The sequence below is a fragment of the Osmia lignaria genome, chromosome 16 (genome assembly GCF_051020975.1).
Source record: "Osmia lignaria lignaria isolate PbOS001 chromosome 16, iyOsmLign1, whole genome shotgun sequence".
NCBI lineage: Eukaryota > Metazoa > Arthropoda > Insecta > Hymenoptera > Megachilidae > Osmia > Osmia lignaria.
In genome coordinates, this window is record NC_135047.1 from 1,117,342 (window position 1) to 1,144,038 (window position 26,697).

The window sequence follows — 26,697 nt, forward strand, 5'->3', positions numbered from 1 at the left end:
TCGCCATTTTATGGATGTCCCTACCTTAACCAAACGTTCGTCCCATCCTATTTCGCGGGATTACTATGAAACGGACACGTCCTATCCAAGAAAACAGCACATTTCTTCCCTTCGTTTCCTTAGCGAATCGAAACTGAAGTAAACTCCTGTCGTCATTTATTATAAAAATTATAAAAATGATAAAAGAGGATTCTAGAAGATTAGAAACTGAAAATAGTACACAACAAAAAGCAGGAAACCTTTCAGTTGATTAAAGATCCCAATCCACTAACCCAGATGTTCGGAGTATAACACCGAAGAAATCCTGAAGGATCAAAATTAAAATGGTTCCAGTGTTCGCAGCAGAATCAGAGAAGCACGGATGGCTGAATACCCGGTTGCGTATGCATCGCTCGGGCCGAAAAACGGTGACACGGCCTGGCCACTCGTGAATTTAATATCGTCCAGCTGGAAATAAACGTGCCGGAAAGGACGAGAACGTCGCGAGAGAAAACCGGGACAGAGAAAAAGGAAAATTCGAGCGGGCGGATGAAGACGGGCAAGAAATCGTGACCCAACCAAACTGTACCTCCAGTTTCGCAAGATGAAGAAATGCGACAATTTTTTCAAGGATATCAATTATTAAAGTTGCCTAATGTAAAGGCTGTTTTAATAGCTATAAGCAACGAGAGGTGTCACATTTTCAAGGCGAAAAAAACACTTTCTTCCGCGAGGTTGGCGCCGCTACGCTTGTGCCACGCGAGTCGGAAAATCTGATGGGGCTCTCCGCTATTGTTGGACCTCTTTAACGCCGTTTCCCGGCTATAATTAATCCCCGGGTGTGACGTCTCGCCCCGACGACTCCGATCCCCGATGAGATTCGATCGAGGCCGACCACGACCCGGAAGAAATCAATACGCCGACACTGTCGACGACACTGTCGCGTCACGCCGATTGGCCGCGTACGATACTCGCGAGCGAGCTGCGCAACACGATATCCATTTTCAAAGATTTTTCTCCTTGAGAAATCGTTCCTGTATCTTTGTTTCGATGATGGATTTTGTATTAGACGTGTACCGTGTTCTCCGGGAACAGAAGTGCTTTTACGTCGCAAAGAGGATCAAAGTCCTCGAGAGGAAACAGCTCGTTTCACCCGTTTTGTGTTGTAATTGTATTTTTGGAAACACACGTATGTACAGAATGATTCACTATAATTTAGCATCTTAAACAAGCGCTACAAGTGTTGATATTACAAAAAAAAAATACACGAAAACGTTTATGTTTAGCGTGGATATTTAAAATAGCAAATCATTGAATGAGATTTAGCATCTGTTGGGAGAGCAAGTGATCGAATCCACCCCGTTCCGTGTAAGATCGCGAAATTTTAAAGAACAAAGGAAATTTGCAAAATAAAAGATTTCAGTTAATATAAGGTAAAATATTAAAATTCGTAAATTAAAAGTAGATCTTCGCTTTTAATGATACGATTCTTCTTCTCTCATATTCATTCAGCTACTCGCAGAAGGGGGTGTTGAATGGAAGTGGCACGCAATAATCCCATCAAGATCTTGCACAGAATTCGTCTCTATTGTGTTTCAAACTTCCTTAATCATCTAAGATCCTCCGTTCCCATTAATCATCTTAATTAACCTATTCCCCCAATATTTCTCTATTACAACAAACAAAGAACGTTGTAGATGAAAAATGAAAGGCAACCCTTGAAAAACAAACGTCAGAATACTAAAACCCCGATGGATGTCTGGACAATGTCCAAATTGGTATTTCGTTTCATTATGGAATTCCAAAGGGGCTTCTTTTGCTTCTGAGCCTCCAGTTACGAAACAATCGTGCAGAAAGTTGATCCGTCGCGTCGAGTCGTTTCGTGAAACACTCTCTTATCAGAGGGTAGCACGTACTCCTCTATCCTTGTTATCGGATGCTTTTATATTTCGTTCGAAAATTCCATGTAAAGCAGAATCGTATCGATTGGCAATAACCAGAGGACAAAAGTACGGAGGGATTGGGGCTGGAAAAATAACTCAGAGGGTAAGTTAGATGAGGAGAGAGAGAGAGAGAGGGAGTCGAGTTGAAGAAGAAGTAGAACGAACGAATCTGTGGGAAAAGTTCTGATTGGAAAATTTGAAACGAAAGGCTATCGTGAAAGATAATGAAACGAGGATGTCCAGATGGACACTCTTGGACATTGTATTATATTTCTAGATTACCAGATCCTTTTAACTCGAACGAGGAAAACCATAGAAATTGAAAACGAAAAAATAGCCATTGCTTCGCTGTCGCGCTACAAATCATCCCCTTGATGGCGGTAGAAGCTCAACAATGATGACGCATGAACAGAATTCGTGGACATCCTCTTAGTTGACAGGGGTACACTCTGGCAGGAAGTTGAGGCGGTGGCACGTAGCCGTGCTCGAAAAGCGTGAGAAAGCGACAGGAAGTGGAACGACGGGGCCCCAGGCTGTGTGCACGATTTTCTTGACGACTCAACAAAGGCAACCCGGAATCGCGTTGCTTTCTGGGTTAAGTACAGCTACTGGGTGCAGGACAGTGAACAAACGGATCTATCGGGCAAGCTCGTGTTCGTTGGGGAAAGCAAGGTGATCGGAAGCTGATAAGAAGTAACAAAACTGTTGTGCTACTCGAAGAAGAAGAAGAAGAAGAAGATATGATGTCTATTAGATTTCAACGAAAAAGGGGAACTCCGAGTCCGTTCAGGGAGAAGAGAAAAAAGGGAATAATAGAGGAGAGGGTACGAATATGGGATACCCATTTTATTTTCAAATGTAGAAAGTCTCAGACAAAAATTTGGAGAATTTCATACATAACGTGCTGTATGAATATAAATATTATAGACTTTACAAAAGTTCTACTTTTTCTTTTTCATTTTTTCTAATCGATGGCAAATTCGGCCTAATAGAAATTCGGGTAATAATAGAAGACAATGTTACTCGTGAGAAGAATAAAGTTATAAAACTAAAGTAGAACATTAATAATAATAAATTAAATATAACAGGACGTCAGATATAATTAACACTAGAATTACCGATGTTTGATGCACACTAATTTTTATCCTGAAAATAATACAGAAAATTAAATAAATATAATTTGATGAAACTTAATTTAATATATATATCCATTCTTTATCTTGACAATAGCCAACATACATTCTAGCAAAAATACTTTGATAAAATTTATAAATTAAAATAAGAAACTTGAAACCAGTCATTTTAACTGTTTTGGTAGTTCTAGTGTTAAATCCACAATTTGCCTTTACGCACATTTTATATGTTCATGTTCATTTTATTATTTAATAATTTTCAAAATGTAATATTAATATGAGACTGTCTCATATTGCTACAAATCAAGTATCTCATATTTCTACAAATTTGTTGTTTCACTCTCTATTATTATTTATCATAATCAAAACACAAATTTGATATACTAATACTATGATTATTATAGTATAACTTACTCGTTTTGCTTTTTTGATACTCGCTAAATAAACTACAGCAAAAAAGCACGCGTAGAAATTTTCTATTACGGGCAAAAGTTAAAACGTCTGTTAAATACAGCAATGATATCTATCAAAAATATTATGAAAGAGAATTTTACTCGTCGTAATACTTAATATACAATCGTTGTTAAAAGAGTTAATACTGCGTACGGGTTAAAACCTTGGTATCTCATATTTGTACCTTCTCCTCTACGTTGAAGTGAGGACTCGTTGAAAGGCCTTTAATCCTAAAAATTCACTGGCTAAAGTTCTACTCGATCTCATATTCGTAAAATGCACAGAGAAAGCACTCGTACCGATAACCCTCGCGAAGTTAATCGATGCCTCCTTGCCCCCGGAAAAACTTGCAATTAACACAATTTTCGTGGAAATTCAAGCTCGAGTGGCGAACGAGACAGAGACTTCGATTCGCGAAATACCATCTGACCTATTTAATCAAGCTATTCAACGCTTTGCTTTTTCATTGTACCTGCATATTATACAGCATACCTGTTAGCAAACATGCTTTCTAGATCTCCGATGTATCGAGTGATATCGATACAAGGACGACTATCGAACGAAATAACAAATGTGGTCAATAATAGAAGGTAAAGGAGATATTCATTGGAATGTCAAGAACGATTTACTTTTTGATTTTGAAAACCTTCACCGCCACATCGTGCTAAGAAGGATTGAATTCTGTTGAAAATCAGCCAACAGTTTCTTAACACAGTAAAAAGGAAGTTTAAAGACTAAATAGACATGGGATGAACAGTGCTGACGCAAAGCTATGTACAGTTCTACAGTTTTTCAATACACAACTTTAAACTGTGCCAATCTTCCATTATTATTCAATGTCCCTACTTGTACGTATCTAAAATTTAAGCGATATTAGTATCATATTAATTACGCAGGGTAACAAGTGGAAAGCTGAAATTGAAAATTGAATCAATCGTATCCCAAATAATTGCAATTAAAGCGTACCGTGCTATACACGTCCGTGTTTTCGCTGCATCTCGTGATATCGATGTTTTTCACGCCACTAATCTTCGCCTTATTTTTACCTACTATATCAAACGCTAATTGCAATTTGAAACTTGTAATTGGCAAATTTTATTTAAAAATTTTCAAACTGAAAAAATAATATAAATTTTGTATAAGAATAAATTTGTCTGTTAAAATGATTAGAATAGAAATCGTGTCGTCACGGATAGACACCACTCGCGTAAACGTTGTAACGAAGTTAATGAAACAGCCAGTATACGGTTGCATAGCACAAAGAACGAGGCTCTGTGTCGCGCGCGTTCCTCGAAACACATACGTTTCCGCAGTACCTGTCACGATCGCACACAAAGAGAATACACATAAAACGGTCTGGGTGAGCTTAGTGGGTGGCACGGAATCCCTCGCGAGTGCCGAGCTAAAATTAGACCCGAACACGGGAGGGTTTATTCAAATTACTCTGCAACGCGCGAAGCGGACTCTTAGTTTCTAAGCGGCCACGTTACTTCTCGCCTAGAGAATGAACCGGCTCGGATAACCTGCCATATCCCACACTGACGCCACGATATTAAACGAGCCACCGACGAGCTTAATGAAACATCTACCACCTCGACGCATCATAACGATCAACAATTTTTTCTCATCGTCTCAGTAAAAGGTAACGAACTTTACAGTGAATGAAAAAAAAGATTAACAATTTTTCTCTATCCAGAGAAACGATCGGATAAGTTTCCGAATGGCCCAACCAAAATTGAGAACTCAGGTTCGGTATATAACCTAAATTGACTACCAAAAACCGATTAAAATTGGTTTTAGAACTGGACGTCTTACTGTTTTTGAGATATCGTAGTACAATTTTGTACAATTTTGTATAGTTTCCGAATGGCCCCATCAAAATTGAGAACTCAAGTTCGGTATATAACCTAAATTGACTACCAGAAACCGATTATAATTGGTTTCAGAGCTGAATGTCTTACCGTTTTTGAGATATCGTGGTAAGACTACGCATGCGCTATTCGATACTGAGCATACGCTACTGAATACTGCGCATGCGCTATTGAATACTGCGCATGCGCTATTCGATACTGCGCATACACAGAACCTAGCCTAATCTAACCTAACCTTATCATGATATCTCGAAAACGGTAAGACATCCAGCTCTGAAACCAACTTTAATCGGTTTCTTACAGTCAATTTAGGTTATATACCGAGGGTGGGTTCTCAATTTTGGTGGGGCCATTCGGAAACACAGCCAAACGATCCGGCGACGAAGAATTTTTACAAATGCTAGAAATACGTTTCGAGGACTTACCGTAGTCTTTTCTAAACAACGAAGTAGATGATGATGCTGTAGCTCGAAGATATCCTCCTCCTTGTAAGAGTCGTCCAGCTGAAGTCCGCTCTCCTGTGCGGCCAATCGGGCTTCAGCCGCTTTCTTTTTGCTCACGAACGCTGCTCCGCTCGAAGCTTTAGCGATCCTGATACGTGCCAATCTGGCTTTCTGTAACAAAACAGAAAAAAAGTACGTACAATCAGTATCACAAAAATACTGGATATCTAACAGTATCTCTTATATTATCGATTTTATACCTTTGCCAAAAGGAGAAAAACACGTCCATGGTCAAACAAGTTCACATGAATTTTTGGAAAGTGACCAAATGTAAAAGGGAACTTTCATTTCGAAAAAAGCATCTTCGAAAGAAGAAAGGGTCTAGTGGAAACGAAGTAAAAACGCATGTCTTTCCAGGTCGAGCGAGATTGTCTCGCGCGAAACAATGGGAAGGAGGTTATCATCGCTGAAAATCGCTACGACAACGCATCAGCGGCTCTCCAGAGGCGAGCGAATTGACGCGCGCGGGGGCGCGTCCGAGCAAGAAGTCATTAGACTAACAACGATGCATTGTCTGCCTGTTTTTTCCTTCGTTCCCTCGGGGCCTCCTGCTTTCTGCCATCCTCGGTCAATTACGCTTTTAGCGGGAATTTTCCGCATGAAATTACCATACGCGACGACGCAGCGCGGCGCGGGGCGACGCGACCAACTGACGCTTTAAAGGCGGAATTTCCTATAAGGCCGAAATTTCCTATGTGCGTCGATCGCATGCGCCTGCGTCCGGACGATCTTGTCCGATTTTTTCTACTGATGGCTATACACTAGTGGAATTAATTCTGGACACTTTCAAATTTTTACTAAGTTTCGCATTTATTCAAATTATTTAATATATAATCATTTATATTTTATATTCTAATCATTGTTTTCTAATTTTAGGGCGTCGCTTACGAGTATTTACAGCCATACTTTTAATATACAATAAAAATTACAATTTCAACTTATCAAAGGAGGTTGAAAAAGATTAATATTTCGTTGGATATCCTTTCATCCTGTGATTGGCTATTTCACATCATGCGACATTTCGTGTTACTAGGCGCAAAAATAAAAATAAGAATACAGTTTAGAGTTTTTGAAATAAAAATTTTAAAACATTCACAGAAATGGTGTGAAAATATGAAGTATAAACATTATAGATTATAATAAAAATATTACGGTATCAATTTAGCTTAGCAGAATATACATTTTCTGCACAAATATGAAATAAAGAATATTTTTATTCAAAATGTCCAGAATTAATTCCACCAGTGTATTCTTTTAAGACGCGTACATTCAGTAGAAAAAATCGGACAAGCTCGCCTGTCGGACGCAGACGCGTGCGATCGACGCACACAGGAAATTCCGTTTTTGAACTCACGGATCCACGACCATTTCCGAAACGATTACACTCCAACCACTGGATTTTCTAGTTCTTTCGTAGTTCCGTATTGACAGTATTAGAAATGATGCCAATGTTAGCCAACGTCGGCGTTGAGAGAGGTGCTCACAGTTACCTACTACTCTTGACCATGTGGTGTAAAAATGAAGTCTTTCTATATTTTTCATTATATTCTTATATCTTAATTCATCCATATCATTTTATTTGTATGAACTATGTAATCATAAACTCTATTATTAATTAAACAAGTATATAAGATTATTACTAATATTAGTGTGTTTACATAGTTTCATGACTTCTGATATACAGCACCGTAACGAGACTCATTTTACCAGAAAATTAATTACCGGCGAGCTTTCCAAAAATATAGAAAATGAATGAAAAATGTCATCGAATCGTGTCAAACTATATTTATTTATATTTGAAAATCGTACATTTACTATGCAAAAACGTAACATTGAACGATGGCAATAGGGTCATTAAATTCGTCAGCGCGTCTCGTTAAAGCGGAAACTTTGTTGGCATAGCAGAGATTTCGTATCGCGTAAGCGTTTTCCCGGGTAATCCGCAAACTTTTTGCAAAACATCGATATAATTCAGGGAACGATGTTGTTGCATTTATCTCGGGCAAGCAGCCGCGCCTGCGGCTCCAAACCTCTGCGCGTACCGTATTACACACACTGAACCTTCATTGTACGAGACTTCTCGTGCGGAAGACATAAAGAACGGCCCGGCACCAGAGTTAAATGACATCGCACCAGTACACAACGCATGGCTTTCGTTAGATCCATCATTAACGCGTTATTTCTCTTTAACGAGCCTTTTACTACGTCCGCAAGCCCTATAAAGCTTCGCGCAACACCCTGATTTGCCCGTCAACTAGAATCCGGCCAGAAGTCAACGAGAATTACCGGAGAAAATAAAATGATCGATTACAAGGAAAATTTCATGCTCAATTTTCTCATTAAACGATAACAATCGTCGTTCGTTCCGCTTCGAACGTTTTACAAGTTTCCCAAGAATTAACGTCTGTTTACACCGTTTGTTTATCGCTGATCAAGCTTTATCAAGAATTTTTCAGGCAATTTGCGTTAACCGAAGTAAATCGTGTCCGCAACGGTTACAGACCGGGCTGTTTCGCTTATCGAGTTTCGTGGATCTCGGCCGGGAATTCTTCTACAAAATTTCCTTAACGGCACGATAATGTAACGATTATACTTGAACCGTCGAGGGAATTACGAAATCGTGCAACGATAAGGGTAAGATCGATCGCAGGAACTCACGATCATGGCTTAACGATAAATCGGCTGAATCTAACACTGTCTTTGTTTCTACGCGTCGAACATCGCTGCTTCATAATTTACAGTCACCACGACTCGGATATATCAATAACTAGGAAATATGGAATGATCTTGCTCCGCTTATTTCGTCCCTGCTCATGAATCAGCCATGCCAAGTTCAACATTGAATGTCATCTAATATTGTTATATAATACTGTGACCTGAGATCGTTGATTCGCTCTCAAATGTCTCAGTGATCCTCGAATAATTTAATACTCGAGAATTGTTTTATGTTGAATGAATGGAGTCGACTGATTGGTTTATTATGAAACTGTATTTCACTAACAGAGTATATGATGTACAAATGACAGTGTGTGTTTTTCCAGAGGTGTTATTACTACGAGAGTTCTCGGAATTCTGATCTCGTTTCTGCGTAAGTACAAGAATGCAATTTGTCTATGGGTGGAAATATCGTTGATTAGTGGAAACGCAGGAAGGAATATGCAAATGGAAGAGAAAATTATGTTATGATTGGGCAGGATTTTTTGGTTTTGGAGAAAGTGGTGGAGAAAATGTGGTGTGAATGAGTAAATGTGAGGAACTGAAAGGTTTACCGTGGGATTTTCCAAAATTTTTAGGGGCTATGTTTCCGAATGCCCCCACCAAAATTGAGAACTCAGGTTCGATATATAACCTAATTTGACTACAAGAAACCGATCAAAGTTGGTTTCAGAGCTGGATGTCTTACCGTTTTCGAGATATCGTGGTAAGGTTAGGTTAGAGTAGGTTAGGTTCTGTGTATGCGCAGCGTCGAATAGCGCATGCGCAGTATTGAATAGCGCATGCGCAGTATTGAATAACGCATGCGTAGTATCGAATAGCGCATATGTAGTCCCAAAATTGTACAAAAATTTTTTACCACGACATGGTAAGACATCCAGCTCTGAAATCAATTTTGATCGGTTTCTGGTAGTCAATTTAGGTTATATACCGAACCTAAGTTCTCAATTTTAGTGGGGGCCATTCGGAAACTTATCCTTTTTGGGAATTCCTAATTTTTAATTGCGGAGCACCTAACGATACGTGACCCCAATGAAGGGTAGTCGACCAGACCTCGATTTTATAACCTATTTTTGCCGGGACCTGAAGGGTCTACGAGGCAACAATTGTTATTTACATTGAATTACCTCACGTTGAAATGCATTCAATGAGTCACTTCGATAACAATTCCAATGGGTACAAATAATACTGACAAAATTTGCTATACCTAATTGTAGGCGTTTTGGTGGAGAGGAAGGGGAGGATTTCATCCCCCAGACGCCTTTAGTTCGGGACGGGGACCGCTAGGTGGCGGCGAGATGATCGGTGACAGTGTTCTCGCAAACGGTCGCCCGGCATGCAAGTTCCGAATTGCGGTATTATAGGTGTCTGGGGCAGGGATCGTCTGTTGTCAGCCCCACGACGAGTCTGACAGATGATCCCGAGACAAAACGCCTTTTTCTCTCCTCTCCTACATAATATATCAATGATCGAACTAGGGATTTCTGGAAAGGCTCCTTCTGGCAGGCAATGAGTACACCATATCGGAATTCGATTCCGCCTCGTTTCGAGAAATCAAATATTTGCTTTCGTCCATTCTCCCTAAGTTTAACCATTGACCAAACACCGTCCATCGATGTGAAATTACGCGTGATTACGAGCGTACGAGCTAATTATAGCGAACTGCAGCAGGAGCAAGAAAACAATTCTCTCTCTTTCCCTCTTTCCATACCTTCGGTGTTTACCATATTTATATTCGTAGTGAATCGTATATTTTCAGCAGGTCGACCGTTCGAAGCGTCAGATCCGCGTCTGCAAGGTGTCGTGCGGTACGGTTGGACGTTTGTGGATGTGTTTACGCGGTCGACCGCAGCTGCGAAATGTCAGGAAGTTGTCCTCGAATGCAGTTTCAACGGGCGCAGTCGCAACCGCGTGCACTTTCCACCGAGATTTTACTGCATCTAGCCACGCCACGTATTTACCGAAGTTCGCGATTATGTTACCAGCTATTCGAAAGTATTTCAGTTTGAAATCGTTAACCCTCCGGTTACGGAATCGGGGTCAATCGTAGTCGAAAGTTATGGTGGAATTTACGGTAGCCAGCGTGATAGGCTTCTCCAGGAGAGACTGTGCTATAAATCTTTCTGGACGCAGAAGTTGAAGAATGTAACAACGGGAGAAGAATGGTACCAAAAACGAGGAGTATCTCGTGTCATCGGACAGAGAATGATGGATCACGAGGAGGAACTCGCGATGCGGCCAACCGGAAACGGAAGAATGAAATTTCCTGGCTAGAGTCCAGCGATAACGAGGAGAAGAAAAAATTAACAGCCTGCTCGAGATTAATTACACAGACGACACCCGTAACTTACGCGGCAGACGAAGAAAATACGAGGGTAGAGATTCGAATTCTCGACGAAGATAAATTGTCTGGAACACGACGACATTCGAACGAGAACAGAGTTGGTTTTCACTTTAATTCGATGGTACATAATCCATGCGCTAATATCGTTACTTAGGCAAATACAAGGACAGACTCGATCAGACTCACCAGGCGAATTAATCGACGTTCGCCGCTAATTAATTCGTTTATGAATACAGGTTTTTATCGGGTTTACTGAACGACAGATACCTGTTGTCTCGCATCGAATTAATTAACCATCGACATGCTACGAGGACCGTCCTTCATCCTATAATAGTAATTACCATGATGGAGAGGAGAGATCCTGTTTCGCAAACATAATCCTTCGACATAATATTTTAACTCTGGTAATAAAATGAAAAAAAAAAAAAAAATATTAAGTTACTGTGTAAATTATATCCGTTAATTTCATAGAGCTATGTCGCTTTTGTATTGAAATTAAAAATATTAAAAATGCGTTTGTTACATACAGAGTTTGAAATCAAGTTCAATATACATTGGTGAATTAATTAATTCAACGACTGAGTAAGGGTTTCGTCGGGATCAAGTAGCGCTCGTGAAAAATGTTGAAAGGCTTTTAATGTATCCGATAAGAGTTTGAAAAATTTCATTCGATGGAACAACATCCAGTATGATGCACTTGTACGAAATGCATTACTCGAAGAAGTACTTGAATACTTAATAAATTCTGCAAACCGTTCGAAGCATCGATAGAATGTTCAAACTTCAATTCCATCGAAAGGAAGGCTGTCATTTTTCAAAAAGGATTGGAACCAACACGTCGCTTACGACATCCTTCATCTATGGATGATTTATGTTTGCCCGTCGTTTCATTCGACACCGTGTTCCGTCGTGTCTCGACAAGAACAGAACGCGTGTATTTTGATGAAAATTACTCTATCACGATTGCCAAACGAATCACAGCTGACCCAAGCCTGAACGAGGCAGGGACAGAAACGAAAAGGACGATTTAAGGGTAGGCGAGGTTCGAGAAAGGCCATCGGTGGTGCAGAGACACGAACGTGGCCGGAAATATCGCGTGGTTCCCAGCAATTAATCCAAGGAAGATGAGGGAAGGTGGATGCCGCTAGACCGATAAGAAAATGGAATATCCACGATTCCTACGATCGCGTTTCGAGCCATTCCTACCGCCACCACCATCACCTTTATTCCCCTTCATTTCACCCCGTACACCCTCCCGTAACTTTCCCAGCCTGGCGATAAGTTAATTAAGCGAACGTCGACAAATAACGCGGTGGGTCACGGACGGCTGAAAGGGGCGCGGCCTTTCGCCTTTTCAAGAAAGGGCCGTCCTGGAATAAAAGTACGCAAGACCTACTTTCCTGAAGCATTGAAAATTAAAATAGTAAAGTACCGAGGTGAAAATACCCCCCTCAGAAACCTGAGAAACCTGCAGTGTTTCCATAACGCTTCTTATACCTGAAAATCGTAATAATTATCATTGATTTCCTCGTATTAACCGCGGTTCGACAACAGAATTCTGTCATCTGGTCGGTAAAAAATTGTTATCAGCCTGGTATTGTATCGCTAGTAAACGCGAATGTCATTTGAATTGTTCGATTCAACGTTGTTCGGGAAAGAGGAAGCTGGTGGTCCACGTAGATACGTTTCAGAGAACAACTTCATCCCTCTCCACGTTTCTACTCGCGATATTGTGTCAACGATGAATGCGTTTTGGAATCTGTGTAACTTCCGGTCCTTCCATCGTGAAACGACGCTGTTGGACGCTGATAAATTTCGCGATCCCTCGCGATGAGAATCGTTAGACTGGATCCAAATTTCAATTCGCCTCTCAATTCGCTCAAATATTATTCTATCCAATCTGAACCGAATAGAATAATATTTAATCTAATCAAGAGTGGGAGTCTTAGCAACCAATCAATCAACCAAAGTTGAGTTCAATTTAAAGAAGAACCCGCGAGAACATTAAAGAATAATCTGAAATAATTACGTTGGATAATCACCTTCTCTTATTTCCCCGATTCGTGCCAAAGCCTGTTGAACGAAGTCAATTTTCCAACCGGCATAAAGAGTTCCAATTAAAAGTCCCTTTTTAACGAGTTCGCGCCGAGTTAATCCGCTCGAAGGAATCTCTGCCATTGTTCTCGAACATTTATCGTGGCCACGTAATATCGGCTCGAACAAAGGTAATCGACCAGCTACGGTGGGAACAGTCGAATCAAAAGGAATTCGCTTTCTCGATCCTGCTGTTTCTGCTAGGAATAAAAAAAAGAGAAAGAAGAAGAAGAAGAAGAGAGGGATAAAGGAAGCAAGGGATGTCTGTTGCCGTTCACGACTCGATAATTCCATTGTTATCGGCTGAAGCATTGTGCCGTGCAGCCAATCGAGAAGAATAACAGGAAACTGGCAAGTGATTCGACGAAATTTCGCTAGACTGCATCCCATTACCTAGAGAGGATTTCTCCTCGATACGCTAATTACCTCGTCAATGAATTATTGATGTCCTGATATTACCTATTACCTATATGGATGAATATTTTTTTCGATAATGTAACAGGAACAGGAGTAGCGTTTGAACCTAATTAAAGGAGGAGGTTCCGAACTAGGCTCTCCCTAAGCCTTAACTTGCCCCTCGAGAACGAGTCGGCATGAAATTTCAGGAAGGAAACATAGGCAAACGATTGAACGCCCAGACCGGTAAATTGATTGAGCCATGAGGGCGTTTACCGTCGAGCAACCGCCAGTGTTCGATCTCGCGTTCAACAGACACGTAGCAATTTACTAAAGGCAGCGGAAATTTTCGAACATTCGCTAGAAATTATGGCAAGCACATCTGAAATCGACTTACATCGCTATCGAGCGGTCTCGGCTCGTTTGAATAATTAATCGATCAATTGCTACGTGGCTGATGTGCAACCAATCGGATTCGACGTCCACATACGCGCAGACGTTAATTAGTCTAGATTAATCATGAAACAGCGGCACCGGGTCAAACGTGACCCAGAGCTATGATATTTTTAGTTTAGCAATTACAGTTATTGCGCCATCCTGTATAAAATAGGATTTTATAGGGTACACGTGCAAACGTGGCCGAAATTAAATCAAACGTATTGGCAGGCGTTTGAAAAAAAAAAAAAAAGGGAAGAGAAGCATTGTAAATCTTTGTAGGAAGAAATACATGAGAACACAAAGCGATTCGAATCGAGCAAAGACGACGATAAATCTTGTGCGTCAAGAAGACCGTAACCGCTTGAAATTCAGAGAATAAAGTTTACGACTGGCCAATTGAATTATTCATGGTAATTCGGTAGAAAGCTTAGATCACTGTGCGATAAATAGCATCGCGAACGGAAACGTCTATTTTGTTTAAACCTTAAGCAACTATAAAATCATGAATTGTCAGCTTTTCTATTTACGAACTAACGATAAGCGAAGTGAACAACTGTGAGATTTTTTTCATTGTTAAAATAATTTTCTATAATAGACAGTCAAGTGGGTAGGGTTAAAGTGTATTAGAAATGGGTCCTTAAATAAAATATACTTTTTTATATTTTAATTTTACACTTTATTAATACGGCTCGGAAAGAACGTCTTTACTCGATGAAAACCAACAAGGAACTGAACAGAATCGGGGCACGTTTTACCTTGGAACTGTTTATGGCATTTCCTCTCAGTGTAGAATCTCTCGACTTAGAGTTTAGAGAAAATCCAGACACATCTGGACGTTCCGTTTTTGCATTTATAAAAATTTATTTTTATATTAATAATTCAATAAAGTCACTAATAGTAACGTGGATAGCACGGCTGGTGATTCGAAAACGGCCTCTTAATTGCAGCCACTAATTACCAGCAGTCATTAATTAACGTTATACCTCGAGCTATGATTCTATAGTTATAGGAAGTAGATATCGTTCTCGTCGAACTATAAATTTCAGCGGAAACACGAAATCGATATTCGATTCGAACCACAAAAATCCCCTCCTGGTCCTTAATACGTTCGAATCACCGAAATGGTTGATTTTTCTTTGGAAATACTGCGGATTAAACTTCGTACGCAGTCACATAAATCGACGTTATATCAGTGTAATAACGGAACGACAACGTGTCAGCAGTAATTTAAAGTCAGGGTATCTGCTTCGTTTTGATTTATTGAATGTAGATGGTCGGTGATACGTTTTACTGATGTGTTTTACGAGGTGAAAACCCATTGACAGACAGCTTGACGATCAAATTTCCTTAATTTCTTTTCCTTTCCACCTTGTCTTTCATCTCGAAGAAAGGTGAAAAGAATTTGCAGCAGTTTAAAAAACAATCTTCTCTTTCCATTCGATTCGAAAACCTTTCAATATTTGTTTAAAATCAATTTATCGAGGAAAATTTGCTTTTCCACATCTCCATTCTCTCCTCTCCTTTGCCACAACTACCACATCTTCGCTGAATTTTCATCATCTCGTTTTTCGCATAAGTTGTTTTGAAAGTTCGGCTGTATTTAATGGGTTTAAGAATACCGTGACATTGTTGACGCATTATTTCACCGGCGATCGAAAAAAAGGCCACGCCATAAAATCGATGACGTCAAATCGACGGATTTCAGCATCGTTCATCTGCACGGCTCGATTCGAGCATCAACAACTCGCTAGGAAGATTCTTTATTTTTAATAAGATATTTTAGGGTGGTTGATGAAACCTGAATGCATGTAAAAATATACAACGTAGACTTATAAAACAATCGGAAAGAGGATGATTCCGTAGGTCAAGATAAATTTAAATAACAGAATAAATGTTTACTGTACAAAGTTTTCAATGCATTCGCATTTAATTTACTTTGAATAAAATTCTTCATTTCCACGAACCAAGCAGGTATACTCTGAAGATAGTTATTTTTGAAAAAGAACATAAAGAAAAAGATGAAGATAGCGAAAGAACCGAAGAAGATATTTGTTCAAGAAGTAGCCGAAAAAAAGCTTTCATCCCCTAATCTCTCCATTTCCACTCAACTTATTGTTGGTCCGTGGAACACGCGAACTTGGCTTGTCTCCACACACCCTATAGCTTCCTTTTTTATTTCCCTCTTCCGTTGGAAGATCAACAAAGTGCGAAAACGATCGCGTTTTTTCTCCGCCGCAAACGATTTTCACGGTTATCTTGGCAGTGTCGATGCCTCCTGGCGATCACGAAGTCAAGCACAAACAAACGAAATGTTTAAGGATGAGGTGTTCTTTCACTTTTGCCGCTCGTTATTTTTTCTGTTCTTTCTTTTTCTCATTCTTTTGCTTGGACCATTCCACTCGACGCGTTCTTCGCATAAGCAGAGGCACGAGAAAGAGAAACCTTAAAGGGCCAAGCGTGCCAAGAGTTCGCTCTAAGACTCTAAGAATAGAGATACAACGTGGTGAAGAGGGAACAGAGGAAATTCTTGCTGGAAAATCGTCAGCGAGAGAGCGAGCTTTGTTTCGTCGAGTAACGTGAGAATCTTAACCATTCTCAGCTATGCTTTTAAATGGAAATCGTCCACTGCGTCACCAGACAACACCGAGAACTTGGCTAACTAAATTATCTATTACACCGGAATTCCATTTACCTGAATATGTGAAGGGGACAAGAGGGTTCGGTTAACCCTCTAACCACGGAACCGGCTCTTTGCTGACCCAACGTAGTTTGAAAACTTCAATTTCATTTTAGATCCTCTTTTGCTACTTCATTATGGAGAATACGTCCACCCTTTGCCTCGTTATATCGTTATAATACTTCTTAACCAACATCACCGACATTTACTTTAACAAATTGGGATAAGTTTCCGAATGGCCCCACCAAAATTGAGAACTAAGGTACGGTATATAACCTAAATTAACTACCAGAAACCGATTAAAATTAGTTTCAGAGCTGGATGTCTTATCGTTTTTGAGATATCGTGGTACAATTTTGTATATTTTCCGAATGGCCCCACCAAAATTGAAAACTCAGGTTCCGTATTTAACCTAAATTGACTACCAAAAACCGATGAAAATTGGTTTCAGAGCTGAATGTCTTACCGTTTTTGAGATATCGTGGTAAGACTACGCATGCGCTATTCGATACTGAGCATACGCTATTCAATACTGCGCATGCGCTATTGAATACTGCGCATACAAAGAACCTAACCTAATCTGACCTAACCTTACCACGTTATCTCGAAAACGATAAGACATCCAGCTCTGAAACCAACTTTAATCGGTTTCTTGTAGTCAATTTAGGTTATATACCGAACCTGAGTTCTCAGTTTTAGTGGGGCCATACGGAAACAACAAATTGGTTTAATTTTAATTTTCTTTTAATGAATTTATCGATAGAAACAAATTTACCCAACCCTCTGTCTCGTTGTATAATAAAATCCTATGGGGATCAAATAAACGTACCGCGAAGGAAATATTTCCGCGAGAGTGGAAACATTGAAATCATCGAACGAGAAATTTTGTGAAAATTTATGCGGTAACGCGTTCGCGTTGGCCAAGTTCCGACGGAAATCGGAGTTTGTTTCACGAGACGAGAAGTTCGCCAGGCAGCTGTTTACTCGTCGAAGCTTCCCTCAAATATTTGTTTACCCTTAGCCGGCTGAACTTGCTACTACGCCTGGTAAGATCGATCTGTGAAATCGAAAAAGCTGATCTAGTAGATCGATGCTAGATAAACTCTAATGTTTCATCCTGAATGTATTTATTTGCTTGGCACCGATATTCCTTGGCTGTGCATCCTCAAACGAAGACAGTAATGTCAAAAACAAGGCACGTTAACTCTTAAGTATCGTGGCAGGATCAGGTTGGTCCTGTCGGAATTAAATTTTTCTACTTCGAAATACACAGCGATGCTTTGCATAAAGTGAATGAAAGCAACACAGTTGAAGAGAAAAATCAAAAGCACGTATTCTGTTCGTCGAAACAGAGAGAAACAACTAGAGCAAACTAAACGAAAAACAAACTTCAATCTTCCGCGTCGGAAATCAGACTTCGTTCGCAGCGATCCAATAGACGGGAAGAAGAATAAGGGGAAGGAAGGAGGGATGCGAAACGAATGATTCAATGGTGTCCGAAACCGCGAATCGGAACGAAACGTGGCAATGCATATGTAGATGCGACGCCTCTGCAATGCAGATTTAACCGAACCGAGGAAGAAAGCGAGGAAGAAAGTGAGGAAACGAGGAAAGGAAAATGAGGAGCTAGGATTTTTAGAAGCTGCAAATTGTCGGCAAGCTGTTACCCCTCTGCTTCTAATTTGCAAAAACTCCCTCTACGATTGCTCGCTGTGTTAATCAATGAGTTTCTGTTATGAATATCCACAAACATGACAGAAGGAATCTTCCGGGTAATCCATGGCCATTAATTTAGTAACAGACTGTAGAAGCAAAGCAACAATCGCTATTAATCAGATTCGTGAAAAGGCCGGAAGATTCCCAACCGCGACCGTACTTCCTCTCTCCCTCTGTTTCTCACTGCTCGCCACTTTATTCAGCCAGCTGTCTATGTCTCTCGACTCTCGACGAACACAGGGGATAGTGGTAATGAACTGAGGGTAGCCAAAGCTGGCTACCAGCCAAACCAAACTTCTGCTACAGTCTCCAACTACTCACTGGCCACCCTCAGATCCTACGCGTTAAAAGAAATTACGGATCGGTTGTTTTTGCGCAACCGACCGCTCCCGGCGTTGAACTTTGCCAGTCAAGTTTCGAATTCCCTGTCATCCGTCAACTCGTCAGAAAAGCCGTACAGTTTCCGTCAACTCTGACGCGTCCCGAGGCGATTAAGTTAAGTGAAAACTACAAGCAGTTGATTGCTATGATGGACAACTCTGTCCGCATTAAATATTCTTGAAAAGAAAAAGGAACGTAGATATTAAATCTGTTTAATATCTACAAGAGAATGATTCACGGAATACGTTGAAAGGAATGGAGACTTTTGTGTCGAGACGGTCGATGGTCTCTTCAACTTTGAAGAATAATTGCGCGGGTAGGTAAATTGAAGGAAATGGAAGCGGAGAGGAAGAACAAGCGCTAGGTTACTCGACAGAACCGAATGTATTCGCGATTTAATGGGTCCTCGATGAAATTGATTGGTTCAGCGAATCGTAGACGAAGGATAATCGTTGGCCGCGATTGGACGATTGAAGAGTATCGGAAAGTAACAGCAATCTTTGTCCTCTCGTCATTAGCATTCGGGATAATAGCGAAACGTTCTCGAGCGTCTAGACTTTCATGTCTGCTAAGGAAATTATCGGTCGCTCGATTAAAAATAACCCATCGTTGATTCACGGGAATTAATTTCAATGCGAAAACTACAATTTTTCTTTTGTTTTTTCTTTTAGTTACGACAGAAAGTTAATATTACTTGAAACCTCATAAAAATGTTCGCGAACCATTCACGCTTGTTTTCGAGCTCTAAGAAAATAGAAGCTGGACAATGTAAGACCTATTTGCGTTAGCGGCTAAATTGAGAATCGAACAGTTGGAAGAATCGTGGAGGATGTCTTCTGTTCGAAAAGGTCGATGATTCGATTCGTTGTCGATGATCCATGATATCGAATTTCATTGGAATTCTTCGTTCAGAAAAATCTCGACCGCCTGTTCGGTTTTCTTAAACGATCCTCCCTGAACTCGTTAATGACGTGATTTATGCACGCGAAAGAATCATGAAAATTTTCGTGATTTCTAGACAAACTGTTAACACATCGACTGGGAAATAAAAGAGATCGAATTACTATGTTAATGGAAGGAGAGATTCGGAAAAAGAATTCAGAACTAGTAAACCTCAATACCCATCATTTCATCCCCAAATACTGATTCCCTTCTCGTATTCCCTCCATAAATTCTCCTCGTTCTAATCGATTGGTCACATTCCTGGCCACCGATGTCATCCAACAAGATGACCACGTGCTACATACGCAATGATATAGCCCAATTCGATCACGTTACGTAACATCGCGTTCCATCATTAAACAGCTATATACCAGTGAAAATCTCGACGCGAGGAAATGAATGAAATTCACTCCGTTTAAATGGAAAAAGTGTGACGGTAAGTTAGTTAAGTGAGTGGCAAGTGTGCCACCAGGCCGGTGTATTACTGAACTGTCACGAGAGTCGAGATAAATTGATCGGCAAACTAACTTTTCCTCCGTTCCGTTCGAGAAATTCAAGGAAAACTTGCTTCTCTGCTTTCTCCGGGAAACTATACTTCTTTTGGGAAACGAAAACTATAATTTATGATAATTACTTACGATAATGTTACGTTATTTTAGTAGGTTGGAGGATACCAAGTGAACCCTTTGCGGACGATCAACGCGTATATGTGTCCAAATATAATTATAATTGTTATTATAATTGTTCTTGGCACGATTATGATTTCCATGGCCCCTAGTTTAAAAATTAAATTTGTGTTCTTGAAGCCATTTCAAGAAAAAAATGTATATGTTATAGGTATCAAATCGGTTTAGCCAGTAAAGTAGATTTTCTGTTTTTTGTAAATCTGCAAATATCTAGGAAACTATGGTTCGAAGTTTCCGAAAATCTGTCAAACCCGATTTGACTGAGATTTTGCATAAAAACAGTATTTGCGAGAAGGATTTTTGGCGACTCAAAGGCTAACTATGACTCAAAATTTTACGAAAAATTAATGACATTACCGTAGTAATATTACAGCAGCACTTCAAATATTTTCGGTACTGCTACACAATTTGATTGTCCAATAAATGGGCGCCCCCACTCCATAAAATATAACATAACTTAATCTATTTTAGATGGGATAATGACATAATGAAATATTTTTAGAGAAATTTGATATATCTCGAAAACTACGCAGCTGATGAAAAAATGTCATAGAACATAAATAGTTGGAAATTTAATTTTTTATAAAAAAGATCTGATATTTTGCCACATTTCACATAGTTTTCCAGATACTTACAGATTTATAAAAAACAGGAAATCTACTTTACTGGCTAAACCGATTGGTACCTATAACATATACATTTTTTTTTTTTGAAATGGTTTGAAGAACACAAATTTAACCTTTAAACTACGAGCCACGGAAATCGTAATCACCCCATATTCTTGATACAAAACACAGCTATAAATGTAGACAGTAAAGATTTATAATATATGCTTTAAAGGATGGAATTATCACTTCGTTTATTTCAAATTAATTATACTCCGTGCAAGGTTAACAATGCTCCGTTCCCAAAGGGTTAAAAGGTAGTCAATTAAACTGCTGCTCGTTTTAACGAAGAAACGTTCGCGTACACTCGATTTGATCGAAGATTCGTAGAAAAGTAGCCTTGAGTCCGGACAAACCCGGCTCCAAAGACAACACACAACAACATCGATACCCGCTGTACCAGAATAAAGTAAACAGCCCGTGGCACGAATAGTGACACGGCTATTTGTGGATGCGCGAAACGTGGAACGTACAAGCGAGAGGAAACAGTCGAAAACGTTTTCACCTAGGCTCGTAGCCTGGGTAGATCGATTTTTTTTCCACCGACTGTTTCGTTTCGAGTGCCGGAAATCTGACGAAATTTCGTTTCGACTGTTTCTGTTTCCGCTTCAACGTCGACGGACAAAAAATAACAGGTACACCCGTGGATCTTGATACCTCGCTGGCAAACATGAATTAATGTTAATCGGATTCACTTTCGAACGACGTTGCTCGTCGGCAATCCGATGAGTTACAGTTGGATCCAAGTGGAATTAAGGTCGAATCAAATTTCGTTCGAATTTGGTCGGGTACGATAACACGCGTCACCGATACCAGATTAACAACGCGATGATATATGATTTATCGAACGAAGGGACCTGAATTTTCAACAGTTTCGGGGTGAAATATTTTTCCAAACTCAGTCGTTTTACTAGGACATTTATCGAAGGCAAAATATTTTTCATCCATAAATTAGACCATGGACGTGCAGAGGCAGCAATAATATTTCAAAGGGTTAACGCAAATCCTCGGATATTTATTTGCAAATTGATGAGAGAAAAAGAAAAAGTCTATAAAACTCACCCTCTGCGCCTTCCGCTTATCAGCTCGCTGATTCTGATGATATATTCGACTGAAATTACTGACGATAACAGGCACCGGTAAAGCGATCACAAGGACACCGCTGAGGGAGCATACACCCCCAACGATTTTTCCCGCGATCGTTTTCGGAACCATGTCACCGTACCTGTAACAGAAAAACAATGACGATTCGTTAGATATAATTTCCAAAAATTTCCTCAATCTTTTCGGTTGCTATAGAAACACTGTCGATGAATAAATCATTATGCCATCATACAGGGTGGCCCAAAAGGAGCTTTCGTTTTGAAAAATTCATTATAAAAAAACTACGAGATATTCAATTCAAATAAATTGCATTTTATGGTATTATTTCGGCAGAGTGGGACACGAGCCAAATACTGTTTGCGCTATCACTATCTACGGATTAGAAAAACTTGGAAATTCTTTAATCCAATTAGGAATAGATAAAAATAAACAATACTTTTAAATAAATTTATTTTCATTCAATCTAATTATCTCAATATTTAATTAATTAATTAATAATTAGTCGTTCAGTGATTGAAATAATAATAGTAATAATAACAAGAATAATTAAATGCAAAATACTGTCAAAAAGGCATTAATTCTTGGTTTTCGATGTTTTTGGCTCCGATGTCTTCTTCGTAAACTATAGCGCAATACTACAATATTTTGCTTGTGTTCCACTTTGCCGAAATAATAGCCATTTTATTCAGAAACGTTGAAAATTTAATGAATGAGATTTTCATTGTTTTCCCTCAGTAACCACTAAGGGGCGCAGCTTTGTTTCAAACAATTCGATCCAAAGACAACATTGTCTCTACTGACCATTAAAAAGCGAGTGAAACACGTGTGAATACAAATCGATTTTTTCTCAATTTTTCAACTGGATGACTTCAGTGATTCTTTCTTTGAGGTGTTCCGTATTTCTGATCTTCGCTTGATACACTTTAGCCTTGATATAACCCGAAATAAATAAATCATTGATCGCTAAGAGATGTGTGTGATCTTTGCAGTTGCCATTTTAGAACTAAAAGACATGTATAAAAAAATTCCCAACTTTAGTGTACTTGTTTATCAAATAATGATTTGAATATCTATAAAAATAAAAAGATGACTCTGAAATCAAAACTGAAACTCCTTTTGGGCCATCCAGTAATATAAAAATGAGGTGATTCATAAGTTTTCCACAATGTTGATTTTGAAGATGACATTTCCATCTTTATCCTTCGAGGAGCATTTAATTGAAAAATCTTGCACGAACCGCGCCACGCTGTTTGCATAATTTCACGGTTGTTTTACGGTCTCAGAGCCGCGTTGGATCGCGACCACCGCGATTTATGCGATAATTTGCATCGTAAATTTTCACGTCAGTGAAGAGAAAAAGGGAAACCATAAGAGGAATTTCAGAGGAACGTGTACAAACTTTTGTAACAGTTCTGTTTACCTCTGTGTCTGATTTTTGGAGAAAAATCAAATTTAAGAAAAGAATCACGTCGCGTGTCGTTGCGATATGCAAAGGCGTCGTTGATTGTAAAATGATATATGATACGTAACAGAACAGTCTATCTCTATTAAATAAAGGGAAGATAGATCGTGAACTCTGATCGTTGTCGTCGAGGGTGCGATCATTTTCAGAAATTACGAACATCGTTGAAAAAGAAGTAATGGCTAACAGTCACGCGTTTTTTCGAGCATACTCGAGTCGAATAATTCACCACCATCAAACTGTGCAAGGCCATTTTGCATGGAAGATAGATACGATCGAATCGCTTGCTGTCACCTGTCCATGTTCCCAGGGAACAAGCACGACTCATTCATATTTCTGAAACAGGTGTGCAATGTATGTCGCGAAAAAGCACCGTATTGTTTAAATCATTTTATCAAAGCTTGGAAATTCAACACACTGGTAACCGTATCCTAATATAGCACCTAATATCCCACAAAAGAAGAAATAAAAGAACAAAGGATGACAGAGGTTCATGAATGCGTTCAAGTTCCAATGAATCATTGTGCACTAGTGATGGGCATATTTTTGAATTGTATCGATATTTGGTATCGATAACCAAAGTATCGATATACATCAATTGGGAATAAAGTATCGAAATTATTAATATCAATTAGTACAATTAAATTAGAAGTGAAGTTCAGTAAAGAATATACTATTTATTCAAATATTTATTTTATATGATAAACATATTATTATATTTAATATTTTAATTTTTTTGGACGTGCATCTATTACGAGGATTATTTAGATTTACATTTACATAACTATTTATTATGCATTACTATACATTGAGATCAATATTACATACATTCTATATATACATATAAATAAACATATAAGTGAAACTTATTGCTACAAAATATTTTTCTATCTAATTTCGATATTCATATATTAAGTATCGATACTGCAATATATCATGTTAAATATCGATATTTAAACTGAAAAGTATCGATATTCCAAATATCGATACTGTATCGCCGGTCACTACTGTGCACTGATCGATCAGAAAAAAAATAAAAGATAGGTGAAATAAAAGTTGAAAAATATTGAAAATATTGGAAACAGTAAGGGGATTGAAAGGAGGTGGAGAGGCACGGGTAAGCATGGATTCCAGTGGTCGTAACGTGTTTGTGTCGGCACGCATTAGTGGCCGGCGGTTTCCACGTAATTACAGCCGGTGCAACGTGCAGGCCGCATATGTAGGCCGTTGCATTATTAAAAAGAGAAACGTGCTCGCTAATTGGCGAACGACGGAGGCGCCGCTCGTTACCAACGTTTTACAAGCCGACCAACGGAATTAAGGAATTCAAAACCGTGGACCATTGCGCGCTGCTTAACCCAACCAACCGACCGACCGACCAACAAAAAGAAGATGAAAATGATCAGAAAAATAAAAGAAAACTAGAGACGAACTGCTTTAATTAAGCTTTCTACAGCTGCCACGTTCGTTATTTCTTTGAAAAGGGAAAAAGGTCGAGGCGACTTCATTCCCCTTTAAATGGTTAAAATTTCATGAGTCAGGGTATTTTGAATACGAAACACTGCTACGTTTGATCGATTGCGCGACACTCTGTGCGACACTGCGAGGGTGCAAAAGACGTGTCTGAATACACATTACCTTCTTTTCGAATCACGCGAACTTGGGGTGTTTCATATTAGACAGGAATTAGCGCGATAAGGGACTCTCTTGACGAGGGGAACACTGATTTTTAATTGGAACGAAGCTCCGCTGTTAAACGACTGATCGGAATTTTTGTGACTTTTTAACTCAAAATCTAGATTATCAATTTTGACCATTCTTTGAAAGCCGATCACAGTGGTAACTGTGAGTATTTATATAGAACAAGCTAAACTGAACTAGAGTGAGATTCGCTCTAGAACCAACCCTTTTTCGGCCATTTCCGGTCAGACTGGAAGTGGCAAAAAAAAAATTTGTTTCGACCATTCGTTGAGATTTTGACCCACTAAACACAATGGCGCAAGAATTTTTTCGATAACTCTTACCGTTTGGCCTGTACAAAAGTGATAGAAAGTCTAAAATGCTATAGTCCCCTTCTCAAGATTTTCAATTTTAGATACGGGTTGGCTAATAAAATCAGAGATCGGTGGTGTCCTTGAGGAATGGTCCCAGAAACCGATACCCATGTTAAATCTATGAGAGAAATCAGAATTTCGCTATTCGTGTTCCGTAAATTAGAACTCGGGTTGTAAAAACAAAGATGAATAAAGACGTCTACTTTCTCTATGCTAACTAAACTAAATTTCTCTTCACTGTTACTTTTACTACAAATCAATCGCCTCGCTCCAGTATGTCAACCACGAAGCGGATGGCAGTTTAGTCAAGATACTCCTGTTAAAACATAATTTAATCATAAAGGGTGGTAAATATTATGATAAGGAGAAAAGATTTATCCGAAGGTCGAGTACGGTTTTCTGAAAAATATTCGTTTGAGCAGAGCGTAATATGGAACATTGCCAACGGGGCAATCCTGTATCCTCTATCACCAGCAGCCCCTGTCCGGCCCGCTTTATCGAATTATGTGACAGTTTCGTGGGTCCTTCCGGGACGCGTACGTCGTCATCATCGTTTCGTTCCATCCCAGGGGATCTGGATTCCGGCGTGCCGTCAGCTAATTCGAGCATACATCGTTGGAACACGTTGACCCGGATCGCCTGGATTTCCCTAACCTCGCCTAACATTTCTCTCATTGTACAGCTTCTGATAAATCTTTCCCTCGCAATTCCTTTAGCGACGAGCGCAGACCAGAAAGTGGAAAAAATAGAAAGAATTTTATGCAGGAAAAAGAATGTTTATGGTTCTACACGTAATAAAATGGATTCCCGGTGATTCTTTTTGTTTTGGAAGATGATGGTCTAATTCTGCGAATGTAACTTGTACAAACCCATTAAATGTCTGTTTGTACAGCTAATATTAGGTATGTTCGCACAGCTGCGGCATTGTTAAAAAGAGCATCATGTTTACCAAAGCAATCACCGCTTTTCTTCGACGCTGTTTTCAGCCAATGAGAAAATAATTGTACATCGTTCTTGCCCGGAGGGTTTTTATCGACGTACAAAAACTGGCAATCAGCGTGTTCGACGAAATCGACGGCAACTGGGGATGAAAAAAATATCGAAAGCTCTCCAAACCGTATCGATTGTTAATTAAACTCCA

General features: G+C 39.4%; 1 protein-coding gene across 8 annotated transcripts in view; it reads right to left on the reverse strand.

Moving 5' to 3' along the window:
* Shal (potassium voltage-gated channel protein Shal) overlaps window positions 1–26,697 on the reverse strand; it is an 87,734-nt gene that overhangs the window by 25,608 nt on the left and 35,429 nt on the right. For all 8 annotated transcript variants that reach the window (XR_013063579.1, XM_076692890.1, XM_076692887.1 and 5 more), the window contains exons 2-3: window positions 21,999–22,161; window positions 5,805–5,993 (exon numbers count right to left, since the gene is read on the reverse strand). Coding sequence is in view for 7 of the 8 variants with exons in the window: in XM_076692890.1 (XP_076549005.1) it covers window positions 5,805–5,993; window positions 21,999–22,161 (352 nt within the window). In the remaining variant the exon portion in view is untranslated. The remainder of the gene's footprint in view (window positions 1–5,804; window positions 5,994–21,998; window positions 22,162–26,697) is intronic.